A 12633-nucleotide genomic window follows, 5' to 3' on the forward strand; every position below is an offset into this window, starting at 1 on the left:
ATATCATGGCATATATAATATATGAACCAAAATTAAAACCAGATATGCTTTTCTCAAATGTCAAAAATATGTCCTCTTTGATGGAGTTGTATTTTATATATACAGTAAGGAAAATAAGTATTTGAACACCCTGCTATTTTGCAAGTACTCCCACTTAGAAATCATGGAGGGGTCTGAAATTTTCATTGTAGGTGCATGTCCACTGTGAGAGACATAATCTAAAAAATCCTTAAATCACAATGTATGATTTTTTAACAATTTATTTGTATGATACAGCTGCGAATAAGTATTTGAACACCTGTCTATCAGCTAGAATTCTGACCCTCAAAGACCTGTTAGTCTGTCCACCTCCACTCCACTTATAATCCTAAATTAGGACTCCATGCGAGATCTCACCTCGTGGGGTCTCAATGATCCTAAGAAAGGTGAGGAATCAGCCCAGAACTACACGGGAGGAGCTGGGACCACCGTTTCCAAGGTTACTGTTGGTAAAACGCTAAGACGTCATGGTTTCAAATCATGCATGGCACCGAAGGTTCCCCTGCTTAAACCAGCACATGTCAAGGCCTGTCTTAAGTTTGCCAATGAACATTTGGATGATCCAGAGGAGTCATGGGAGAAAGTTATGTGGTCAGATGAGACCAAATTAGAAGTTTTTGGTCTTAATTGCACTCACCGTGTTTGGAGGAAGAAGAATGAAGTGTACCATCCCAAGATCACCATCCCTACTGTGAAGCATGGAATGAATGAAAAATACTTTATTAATCCCAAAGGGAAATTCAATATTGTAGTAGTATTAATTTTTTAGTAAAACAATCACATTAATTAATTAAGGGCTTTGTTCTTCAGCCTGATAGCTGCTGGAAGGAAGGATCTTCTGTATCTCTCTGTCTTGCATCGGACTTGAACAAGCCTCCCACTGAACACACTCTGTTGTTTCGTCACGGCGTTGTGTAGAGGGTGTGAAGGATCTTCCATTATCTTCGTCAGCTTGTACAGAATTCTTTTTTTGATGATCAACTCCAGCGGCTCCAGAGTTACTCCAAGCACAGAACCGGCTTTCTTGATCAGTTTGTTAATTCTTTTCAAGTCTCTGGTTCTGATGCCGCTGCCCCAGCAGATTGCTGCAAAGCTGATTGCACTTTCAACAACAGACCTGTAGAACATTTGCAACATTTTGGTGCAGACGTTAAAAGATCTCAGCTTCCTTAAGAAGTAGAGTCTGCTCTGACCTTTCTTGTAAATGTACTCAGTGTTGCTTTTCCACTCAAGTCTGTTGTCCAGCTGAACTCCAAGGTACTTGTATTCCTCCACCACCTCCACCTCCTCTCCCATGATGGAAACACTTCTATGTGTGTTCTTGTTCCTCCTGAAGTCAACAATCATCTCCTTTGTTTTCTTGGTATTCAAGATGAGATGATTGTCACCGCACCATTTCACAAACTGACCGACCAGTTCTCTGTACTCTGCTTCTTGTCCATCACTGATACACCCAACAACTGCTGAGTCATCAGAGTATTTCTGCAGATGACAGAACTCAGAGTTGTACTGGAAGTCTGAGGTGTACAGCGTGAATAGAAATGGTGAAAGTACAGTCCCTTGTGGTGTTCCAGTGCAGCTGACCACCATCTCAGACACACAACCTTTCAGTCTCACAAACTGTGGTCTGTTTTTGAGGTAGTCGTAAATCCAGGTGGTTGTGGAGGGATCCACCTGGAATTTCTGCAGCTTCTCACACAGCAGAGCAGGCTGAATCGTATTAAAAGCACTTGAGAAATCAAAGAACATGACCCTCAAAGTGCTGCCTGACTGGTCCAGATGAGAGTGGGCTCTCTGAAGCAGGTATATGATGGCATCTTCAACCCCAAGCCCATTACGGTATGCAAACTGTAATGGGTCCTGAAAGGTGTTCACCTGCTTGCTGAGGTGAGCCAGTAAGAGTCTCTCCAGGACTTTCATGACGTGAGATGTCAGGGCGACTGGTCTGTAGTCTTTTGGTTCAGCTGGTTGTGGTTTTTTAGGCACTGGAACAAGGCAGGATGTTTTCCACAGCACAGGGATTCTTCTCTGGCTCAGGCTGGTGTTGAACAGGTGCTGGAGAATCGGACATAGCTGTTTTGAGCAGGTCTTGAGAACTCTGGGACTGACACCATCTGGACCTGCAGCCTTGTTCTGGTTCAGTTTCACCAGTTGTTGCATGACTTGGTTACAGGAGACAGACAGAGTGGAGGTGGAGGCAGAGGAGGTTTCAGGAAGTCCTGATGTGGAGGGAGATGAGGTTGTGTCCAGGTCCTTGACTGAGCTGCAGGGTGACAGAGTGGAGGTGTGACAGGAAAGCTGTGGGCTCATGGAGGGTGTGTGGCTAGTTGGGGTTGAAGCAGGAGGTGAGCTAAACCTATTGAAGAACATGTTCAGTTCATTCGCTCTGTCCAGACCTCCATCAGTCTGATCCTCCTTTATCCCGAAGCCAGTGATCTTCTTCATTCCTGACCACACATCCCTCACATTGTTTTTCGGAAGCTTACTTTCCAACTTCTTCCTGTAGTCCTCCTTGCACTTCTTCATTTGTGTTTTAAGTTGTTTTTGTGTGGACTTCAATAACTCCCTGTCTCCATCCCTAAAAGCTTTCTTTTTGATGTTCAGCAGCTTTTTCAGGTCACTGGTGATCCAGGGTTTGTTATTGGGGAAGCACCTCACTGTTCTTGTTGGAACGGTGCTGTCCACACAGAAGTTAATATAATCTGTCACACACTCAGTCAAGGCATTGATGTCATCTCCATGAGGTTCACATAGGACGTTCCAGTCTGTAGCCTCGAAGCATCCTCTCAGAGCATCTTCAGCTTCATTAGACCAGGTTCTAATAGCCTTTCTAATGACTGGTTGTTGCTGAACGATGGGCTTGTAGGAGGAGGAGAGAAGAACTAGGTTATGGTCTGATCTTCCTAAAGGTGGCAGGGCAAAGGAGCTGTATGCATTTTTAATATTTGCATAAAATAAGTCCAACGTTTTGTTTTCTCTGGTGGAGCAGCTGACAAACTGTTGGAAAGTTGGTAGAGTTGCAGAGAGGGAGATGTTGTTAAAATCTCCAGAGATCGCCACAAATGCGTTTGGATGTTGTGTTTGAAGCCTGGCCACTACAGAGTTAATGACATCACAGGCTGCGTCTGGAGCGGTACCAGGTAATATATATACCGCTACCAGAATAACGCATGTGAACTCTCTGGGTAAATAATACGGGCGGAGACTCACAGCTAGCAGTTCAATGTCTCTTTTGCAGATCTTCTCTTTAACAGTGACATGTTCAGGATGACACCAGCGCTGGTTTACCAGCACCGCAATTCCACCTCCCTTCAGCTTCCCGCTGAGTTGTTTATTGCGGTCTGCACGGACCGTCCTGAAGCCGTGTACAGACGCATTACAGTCTGGGATGTTTTCATGCAGCCATGTCTCGGTGAAGCACATAATACTGCACTCTCTGTATTCTTTAAGAGACCTGGTTAGCACCTGAAGTTCATCAATTTTGTTAACTAGCGATCTCACGTTTCCCATAACAACCGTTGGAAGAAACGGTTTGAATCGCCACCGTTTTTCTCTCTGCCTCGCTCCTGCCCTGCATCCTCTTCTCTTTCTTTTCAACTCCGTTGGGATTTGAAGTGTTGTTTCACTGATAATCTTGAGTTTGGAGAGTTTTATCAGTTGATCCCGATGGTAAACAAGTCTCGTTGCCATGGAGACTCACAATAACAAGTCTTGCAAAAAAGAAAAAATATTCAGAAAAATCTCCCGTATAGCACAGCCTCTGACCAGCGCGAAAAAATCTACCCGAACAGACACAGATTGACAGCTCATGTCTTAAAAAAGACGGCTATATTGCAAAAAATCACAAGTTAAAAACAGAGCTACTACAATTGCTGCTGCCACCTAGCGGCGCATTCACTGTGGTGGTACACATGGGGGTGGTAGCATCATGCTTTGGGGGTGTTTTTCTGCACATGGGACAGGGCAACTGCACTGTATTAAGGAGAGGATGACCGGGGCCATGATTTTGGGGAACAACCTCCTTCCCTCAATTAGAGCACTGAAGATGGGTCATGGCTGGGTCTTCCAACATGACAATGACCGGAAGCACACAGCCAAGATAACTGAGGAGTGGCTCCATAAGAAGCATATCAAGGTTCTGGAGTGGCCTAGCCAGTCTCCAGACCTAAACCCAATAGAAAATCTTTGGAGGGAGCTCAAACTCTGTGTTTCTCAGCGACAGCCTGAGAATTGTCTGGCACTAATTGTAACACATAGTGAATCGCTGTTACAGCCCATCACATTAGTAAACCTCCGTTCTGCATTCACATCTCTCCTCCTAAAATACGCATCAACCTGCAACTGACGGAGTAATGAACGGTCGTTCTGCACTCAGATATTTTGTACACTTAAATTATTTCTGCATTTACTGGCTACTAGCATAGCTAATGCTATGCTAGGTTGGGATAACAGCGTTGGCCGTTTTTAGGAATAACTTAACCACACAATATATGTGATCTGCCGACATGCTACTACAGCAACAAGTCACAGTTGCAATGCTCTAACATTTTTCATGCACATCGAGTTTTGGTGCTTTACACTTCTGGTTACAGGAGTAAGTCAAAACAATACAACGGGAAGTGCCTTAAGCTAATTTAGCACAACTTTAGCAATGCAGTGTAAATAAAAAGCTGACCGACACAACCAAACATGCGTCACTCGTCATTACACATGGCAAATAGAGTTCAATTAAAACTGGAGACAGGCTGAGTCATTAGTTGTACAACATTATTATAAACTTACCTGTCGGGAAGCTCCACTTAGACCACTGTTAATGTAACCTGGCTGTAGCTACTAGCTAACCCTGTTGAAAAGACAGGGGGATGACTGTGGGACTGAATGGAGTCAGAGCTCTTTCTAGTGGACAAACGCTGCAAGGACATCATTCTGCAGACTCCGACACTTAACAGCATTTACTGTTTACGAGAAAGCAAGACTAAATCAATGTATAATCGGCAAAACAACAGCCACTATTGGTAATTTTGAAAAGGGTTAAAATCGGCCAATTTATTCGGCCTGCTGATTAATCAGTCGGGCCCTATTATATATATATACATATATTATAGCTATTTAGAATATACTCTTTGGAAATAGTTTTGAGATTAACTAAGAAAAGGGAATAATAAATCTCTTTTGTGTCTTTTAAGACTATTATATGAGATAATCATGACATAGCTTGGCAAGGCAGAGCATGGCACAGGCCTAAAGAGATCCTTCTAAGTCATATTGGCTTGTTGCAAATCTATAGAAAACTAAACGGAGAGAAAAATGCAAGCAAAACATCAATGTCACTTAAGCTCTCCCCAAGGCTTACTAAGATAATAGTATTTTCATTAAATAGGAGGTTTGTGACAAAGTTTGATCCACCCACACATGGAACTTTGAGGATTCAGAATTGAGTTTCGGTATATGACTGCTTTACAATTATAAAGCAGTCTGCATCACAGAAAAATCTGGATGAATAAAAGAAAAAAAAGTGTAGTATGGCATAACTTATAGAGCAGTCAGAGTGCTGTCCTCTGCCACAGCTGTTGCCCTTGTTATGTTTAAAGTTATTCAGATATTCATCAAATTTCAATTTACTTTCCCTTGCCTTCTCACCATGGTTCATGTAAGGGTAAATGTACTAAAACACAGCCTTGATGTTAAAAAACAATACAACTCCAGGAAATCACATGGTTTATTCATCAACACAGAGTTCTTGGACAGCCTTGAAATTGATGTAGGCAGTTATCCCACATAACTATCTTTATAAGTAATGCTTACTACAGCTATCTCTCCTTTTTTTCCATGACCAAAACAAGAGAAAGGATCCTAATCAGACTAGTTCTAAAAACAAATCAGCATTTACAGTGAACCACGACACAAACCCGCTGCTGTGTATATTTTATTCTCTTCCACTCAGAAAAATAAAAGAAGGATTTCTGCTCAAACACTGAGACATAATATAGCTGTGAAATACCCAACTATACCACCAACCTCAGACACTACTTTGCCCATTCTTAGCTCATCTTTCAACACACAAGCATAACACTGTAAATGAGCTTCTCACATTTTACTAGCGCTGCAGAATCGGTTTTCTCTGCCCTTTTGCAACAATATTACAGTCCCACTTCTCACCATATAGGGGTGCTGTCACTTTTACGGTTCATGTGTTACTGCATAGTTTTGTTGAACAAGAAAAATAAATCTAATAATTATACACTAGATATTGCTATAAAAATTAAATAGATTGATGTGCATGCTGGTGGCATGTTTATATTTAACATACAAAACAAAAATAAATGTGTTCACGAGTTCCAACTTTGATGCTGGTAACCATATTTTGTGGCTTAATCAATACTGTGTTCATCAGAAAAGTATTGTTTAATGTCACTATTTGTTTTTTCCTTAGTTTTCTACAGCAGCACATGGAATGTATTTGGATTTTTAATTGTGGGTGAAACTACATGAAAATATCTTATTTTTGCACAAATGTATATTTTCTTGCAGATTTCTTGGAGAGTCAGCGATAGCTCCTCAAAACCCGACGGTCCCTTAAAGCAACATATAAAGCACTTTGTAACTTATGTTTAGAAAAGTGCTTCATATAATTATTTCCTTGGCCAAGGAGGAGGTCATGTATTAGGGAATGTTGGTTTGTCTGTCTGTCTGTTAGTAACATAACTCAAAAAATTTTGGACGTATTCTGATGAAATGTTTATGAAATCCTGATGTTCACAAACATTGGCAAAACATAATTATAATGGCTTGGTGGAGGTCTGCGCTTTCTGAGTGCTTCTAGTCATATAGATGTTTAAATTATGATGATATTGATTATGATAATTACTAAAGGATGAATAAATACTAAATTTGTAAAGTATAACAGTATTTTTTCCCACCTAAACTTGCAACCTGGACAGTATATTTTGGGTTATATCAAATCATTTTTTTAGCTTCTCTGCCATTGTTATTGTGCCTTTTATTCTCTGCTGCCCTCTAAACATTATTAAAAAAGACTAAAGTCATTTGATATATTTAGCAGGTAAATTACAATACAGAAATAAAAGTTTTTGCCCCTCCATTGCTTATCTGTACTTCAGTGTTAATGCAGCAGATATATTTTCTCCTCTCAAAAAGTGTTTATAGTGTTTTTCATTTAATCTGCTCTGAGCCTTTTTCTGTAGCTTGCATGTCCCCATTCACCTGTAGAATATAACAAATATAAAATGCACACTGTACTGATTCAAATGCCTGCATGATTTACAGTAATCCCCTGTAGTCTAATGTTAAATTTTTCTTCTTGAGCTAAAGGCAGTCTGGAAGAGATGATTAATGTAGTTTCTGTTGTCATTGCTGAAAATAAAACGAAATATTTCACAATAAGAGTTGAAAGTAACATGTCCCCCTCACATCTTTCATATTTAAGCTGAGGTTAAATCATAATCTTTGTGTAAACAGACTAATTTAATATGAGAAATCCTGTTGACTCTGCATAGCGAGCCAAACAATGAACAAACACAGACACATCCTATTTAGACTGTATACATCTCGATACAGTTAAGATTTCTTGGGGTCATCGCTGATTACTGTAAGTAGGATGGACTGATGCTACTACCAGTGACCAATTATCAAGCAAAGCTTGCATGGTGTTTAGCAAATTTCCAGTACAAATTAAAGTTTGCAATAAAATAAAAATGTAATCAATTGCAAAATGGAAAATGTTTGACGATGCATTTATTCTCACATTATTTAGTAATGGGTTACTTTTTAACAACATTGTTATTCAGACATTAGAAGGTGTTATGAGCACAACAAACCAGGTTAGTAGTTATTTATACTGCAGAAATAAAACTGAAGCATTTTTGTGGGCCAATGATCTTTTTTTGTCTGTTTTGATTTGTTTAATTTAGCTATTATGTCGGCCAGATCCTGAACAATCGAAATCTGAAACAGTTGTAACTTGGATGCAAGTGGGTCAGGCAAATAAAAAGCCATTTAAAATGAATATTTTACTTGTTAAATTGTCTCCCGTGATGCATCAATGTTACCGTGTTCAACCGATGCCGTGATGTTGGTGAGTTTCTGTTGTTCCATAAGGTGAGAAAAACTACTGCTGTGTTTATGTTATCAATGACAAATATCATAGCCTAGCTACAGTAGTCAAAAAATGGTTTCTGTAATTCTGTCTGTATTTATATGCTAACATGCTATGTGCTAGTTACTTTCTGCTTGGAGTGATTAAGATATAAGTCACCCTGACTGTTGGACAAAAGCTCCATGTCTGACAATAACTTTTTTTTTTGCTGGATTAATACTCTGTTTGGCTTGTTGTCAACTCGAGTGGTTATTTTTAGCTTTGCTTTAATGCTGGCATCTGCCTGCTGCTTGTTGTGCTGACACTAAACTCTCATGTTTATCAGATTTATTTGTGTTTGGTTGTAAACAGACCAGAATTTGAAACTTCAAAAGCTCAACATAAATAATAATTTTGCATGGTAATACTCTCCACCTGAGTAATCATACTGATCTCTAACAGACTTTTCTTTAAATTATTCTTTACATTTAAAAATAATAATCATGGGAAAATAAATAAAGATAATACCAATCAGGAAATTAAGGTAGATTCAATCGATTGGAGGAAAGTAAATCTCATTAGGTCTTTAAACTAAAAATGACCCTGATTAGGACATAAAAAAGAAGTGACTGTGCAGATTCATTTTTTAAATTAAGTTACTAAGTAACAGATAACATAAAGCCCCACAAAAGAAGAAGCTAAACTGATAAAAGAACTATTATGTGTACTCAGGGTATTTCTTTCTTTCTTTTTTATTTTTGCCCTTTGATGAACTCATTTTCACTTCCATGTATCTGAAGCACTTGAATTTTGTAAATTTGACTTTGAAAAGAGCTAATGGATGTTAATTAAGCTAATTTAATCGCAGTTTTAACAATAACTGTTAAACATTGTTATATTTACCATTTACATGCAAAATAAATAAATATCATGTCATAACATTGCAAAATGTTACAACTGAAAACTGAATATTGGTATTATGAGACCATTGCTGAGAAGATCAAAGATTTCTTTTTGTCTTTTAAGTCTTGCATTTTGTATTGTATTCTTTTGAAATATTTAGATATATAGATTGAATGTAGATCTATTTGCCAATATAAAGAAAAAAATACATAGAAAATGCTTAGAAGCAATAATACATGCAGAGAATAATGTAGCCTTTAGATTAGGTCTTTTTTTTTTTTTTTTTTTTTTTTTTTGAACAAACAAAAAGGTGCTTTTCAGAAAAAGCTATGACACACAAGGCCAAGGTTCTGAAAGGGGGAAGGCCGAGTCAGTTACACAACTAAACAAACAAGTTTCTAGTTATTCTATGCTTACTTATGTCCAATGATATCGGTCTACACTCAAACTAGATATAGGACCACTGCTACAAATGGTCAGATGCTTTGCAACCTAGTGCAAGTATTAAGACCAAATATGAAATCTTAGTGGACAATTAACTGACGTAAAGATAAATGTTATTGTCATGCCTACTGATCCCTTGTTCAGACTACAATACCCATAATTCATCTGCCCCTGCCATCTTGGATGCCACCTGTGATCAATCATCATCAGTCTCATGAACAACGCCTGTCCACATTGCTACTTATACCATCGGTTCACCCTAGTCTTTGTGTAGTCTTGTTTCCATGTACCTGTTCTCATTCTGCTGACCACACTGGATTGAATCTTCTCAAACTGCTGCCTGTGTTTGTGTCTGCCTTTGCCCTGGTCAGAGCTTACAGTTATTCTTTAGATAATTGTCTTTTTCTGTCATTCCAATGCCAATATTATATTTAGTGGGATTAGCACCTTTAAGCACTAACCCATCGAGTCACTGTGTCCAAGTTATTGGTTTCTCTGTTTGATTATGTTTGAAAGTAAATTGTGCCCAAGGGGATGGTGTTTGTACTGCTTTGCAATGAAATCTATAGCATTAATGTTAATAGAGGCTCATTGAAGTTTAGCTTGTCAGACTTTAGAAGCTGAGTAAGACTAACTTTAGTAGAAGAAGAGACAGCAGAGGGAAACAACAAAGAAGTAGAGCTGGAAAAAAGTTGACTGGAAACGATACAAAAGTGATCCAAATAACATAAAACATGTTATTGTTTTCTTTAATAAATAAAATTTATGGTTGTTATAGTTATACTATCCACGTCTTCTAGATAATTGTAAAGTAAGAATATTGCAGTAGATTCTGTCAGTGGTTGAGATTTGAGCCATACACTGAACAGGATCCCTAAAAGCTGCAATGGCATTGTCTTTGTGTGAAATACTTAATCACAGTGATAGAAACTCCTCTCAAATTAGGAATCAGACATTGTGTTTAAAAGATGTACAAGACGAGTTGGAGAAAAGATCAGATTGAACTCAAGTTGTGAAGTCAGGAGAGGAAGAAATGAAGGAAGGAAGGAAGAACAGAGAATTGGGAATGGAGCAGCAGAAAACAAGATCACACTGTGACAAAAAAGTTATTTCAAACCTCATCTTTAAGTTTCCAGGTGACGGCTGTCCATCGTAAACTGATACAATATCAAAATCTTCTTCCAATGCCAGCGTGACGAAGGTTAGCTGGATTCGGTTCCTCTCCCCTGTTATTATCAGCCATGTGCAATTGGCATAGTTGGGATAGCCGTGGGGAAAACCTGGTGACTCTATGGTGCCGTTCAGGCCTTGAACTACGCCTCCACAGGATTCAGCTGGAGAAGAGAGATGAAACAAAACCATATTAGAATATTCTGAATGCAAACTTTCTACCTGTTTTAAATAATAAAGATTTCAGTGTCAGATCATGTTTTTCATGCCTGCCTCGCATACTTCAGATTTAACCTGGGGCTCTCTAACCTTTGTCGAGTTCTATACAGACATCACAGCAGGACAATAAAGAGGAAATGTTAATTCATCCAGTGAAAGCTGAGCATGGATCTTTTAAATTCTTTCCACCAAAACTTAAGAAAAAATGTATTGGATTTTACATTTGAAGGAAACAACTGAGCAGAACTCAAATATGTGCCATTCGCTCAGCCAAGTGTTGCTAGAGTAACAAGCCCCTGTCCTCACATCCAACTCAGACATAATGCAGCACATGCCTTACAGCCTCCCTTGACATTACAACATATGCCATAAGCTTCCATGAAAAGGGCTTGATAATAAACACATAAGGTATCTATCTCAAAAACATGGCTCTATCTCCTCATCCATGACTCTACAGATCCTAAGTAGCCTTATACAACACATTCACTCATACACACTCAGGCATGCACAGAATATGGTGCATGGTGCTGTTTTAACAGCATGGACTTCGTGATTCCAGTGCTGGCTCATTAAAATCCTATGATGTTAAAAATTTATACTTTAAAAAAAGCAGATGTAAACCTGTTTCAGCCCCTTAATCTCTCCTCCCGTCTTATGACGTTAAATGTAGATTAAATGTTGTTTTTGTTTTGTTTAATTTGACCACAATTTACATAAATTCTCAGACTTGAGCATTGAGGATTACATAATCAGTAGATGTGAAAATAAACAAATAAATACAAAATATGAAAATTCTTTCAAATCTACACATGCTTTCCTAACTGTAGTTTCAGTAAAATTTATATAATTATGCAACTAAATCATCTTATTCCGACTTGCTTTAAAATGAAAGAAATCTCATGCTTGCACAAATTTAAGATTTCTGAGTTTTGATTCAGCTTTGACAGCAAGTATGCTTTCCTACCATTTATGTCTGTGATGTCAGCAGTGCATGGCCAAGCTTAATACTTGCATATAAAAATATGAAGGATATAGTTGTTTTGGCAAACATGCAAAAACACAGGATTTATATAACTGGCTTCATTTTCAAAAATTCATGACTTCATGAAGTTCAATCAGGAAAAAAAAGCTACTTATCAATGAGAAAGCATCTTCTGACATTAACAAAATCTAAACCACTGGACAACAAATCTGGGTAATGTTACAAATGTAATCGAGAAACAGAGCAGTGAGTATTAGTTTGTTTTTGACTAATTAAGTTACTAATACATCACTGTTTAAGCATTTTGTAAGGAGCACAAGGCAAACACTGATAAATCAGCTGGTGTATAAATACAAGTATTATTGGGGAATGAATACATTCAGATTATCAAAACGGCCTTGTTAATCTGTTAGAATATTATCATTACTTGTGTATAAGTATAGTATAAAAAATAATCTACTGATTATTTCCTTTATCAATTAATTGATTTAAATTTGCTTGTTAATTAGTAAGTTTTGAGTAAAATTCTTAAACCACTGGTGTTCCATTGTAATAAATCGTCCCCATTTTAAGAAGAAGGGAAAAAAAAGATAAGGCCATATGTTGTTAATTTTTTAAGGCTTTGTCGAAGGACAGGACTCAGCCAAATGCATTATTCATGGTAAGAATCTCACTTTTGAAACCACAACACCAAGCATGGTTTCAACAAGGGGTGGGACAGGGAGTCCATTGCTTTTCAGTGTTTGCATTATGGGGGGGTTCTCAGTGAAAATACTGTAGG

General features: G+C 38.2%; 1 protein-coding gene across 1 annotated transcript in view; it reads right to left on the minus strand.

Annotated features, from left to right (window-relative positions):
- LOC121640431 (CUB and sushi domain-containing protein 1-like) overlaps nt 1-10843 on the minus strand; it is a 344948-nt gene extending 334105 nt beyond the window's left edge. Inside the window, exon 1 of the mRNA XM_041986178.1 lies at nt 10599-10843. Coding sequence (XP_041842112.1) covers nt 10599-10843 — 245 coding nt within the window. The remainder of the gene's footprint in view (nt 1-10598) is intronic.
- Between the last annotated feature and the right edge of the window lie 1790 nt (nt 10844-12633).

The sequence above is a fragment of the Melanotaenia boesemani genome, chromosome 1, assembly GCF_017639745.1.
Source record: "Melanotaenia boesemani isolate fMelBoe1 chromosome 1, fMelBoe1.pri, whole genome shotgun sequence".
Lineage (NCBI taxonomy): Eukaryota > Metazoa > Chordata > Actinopteri > Atheriniformes > Melanotaeniidae > Melanotaenia > Melanotaenia boesemani.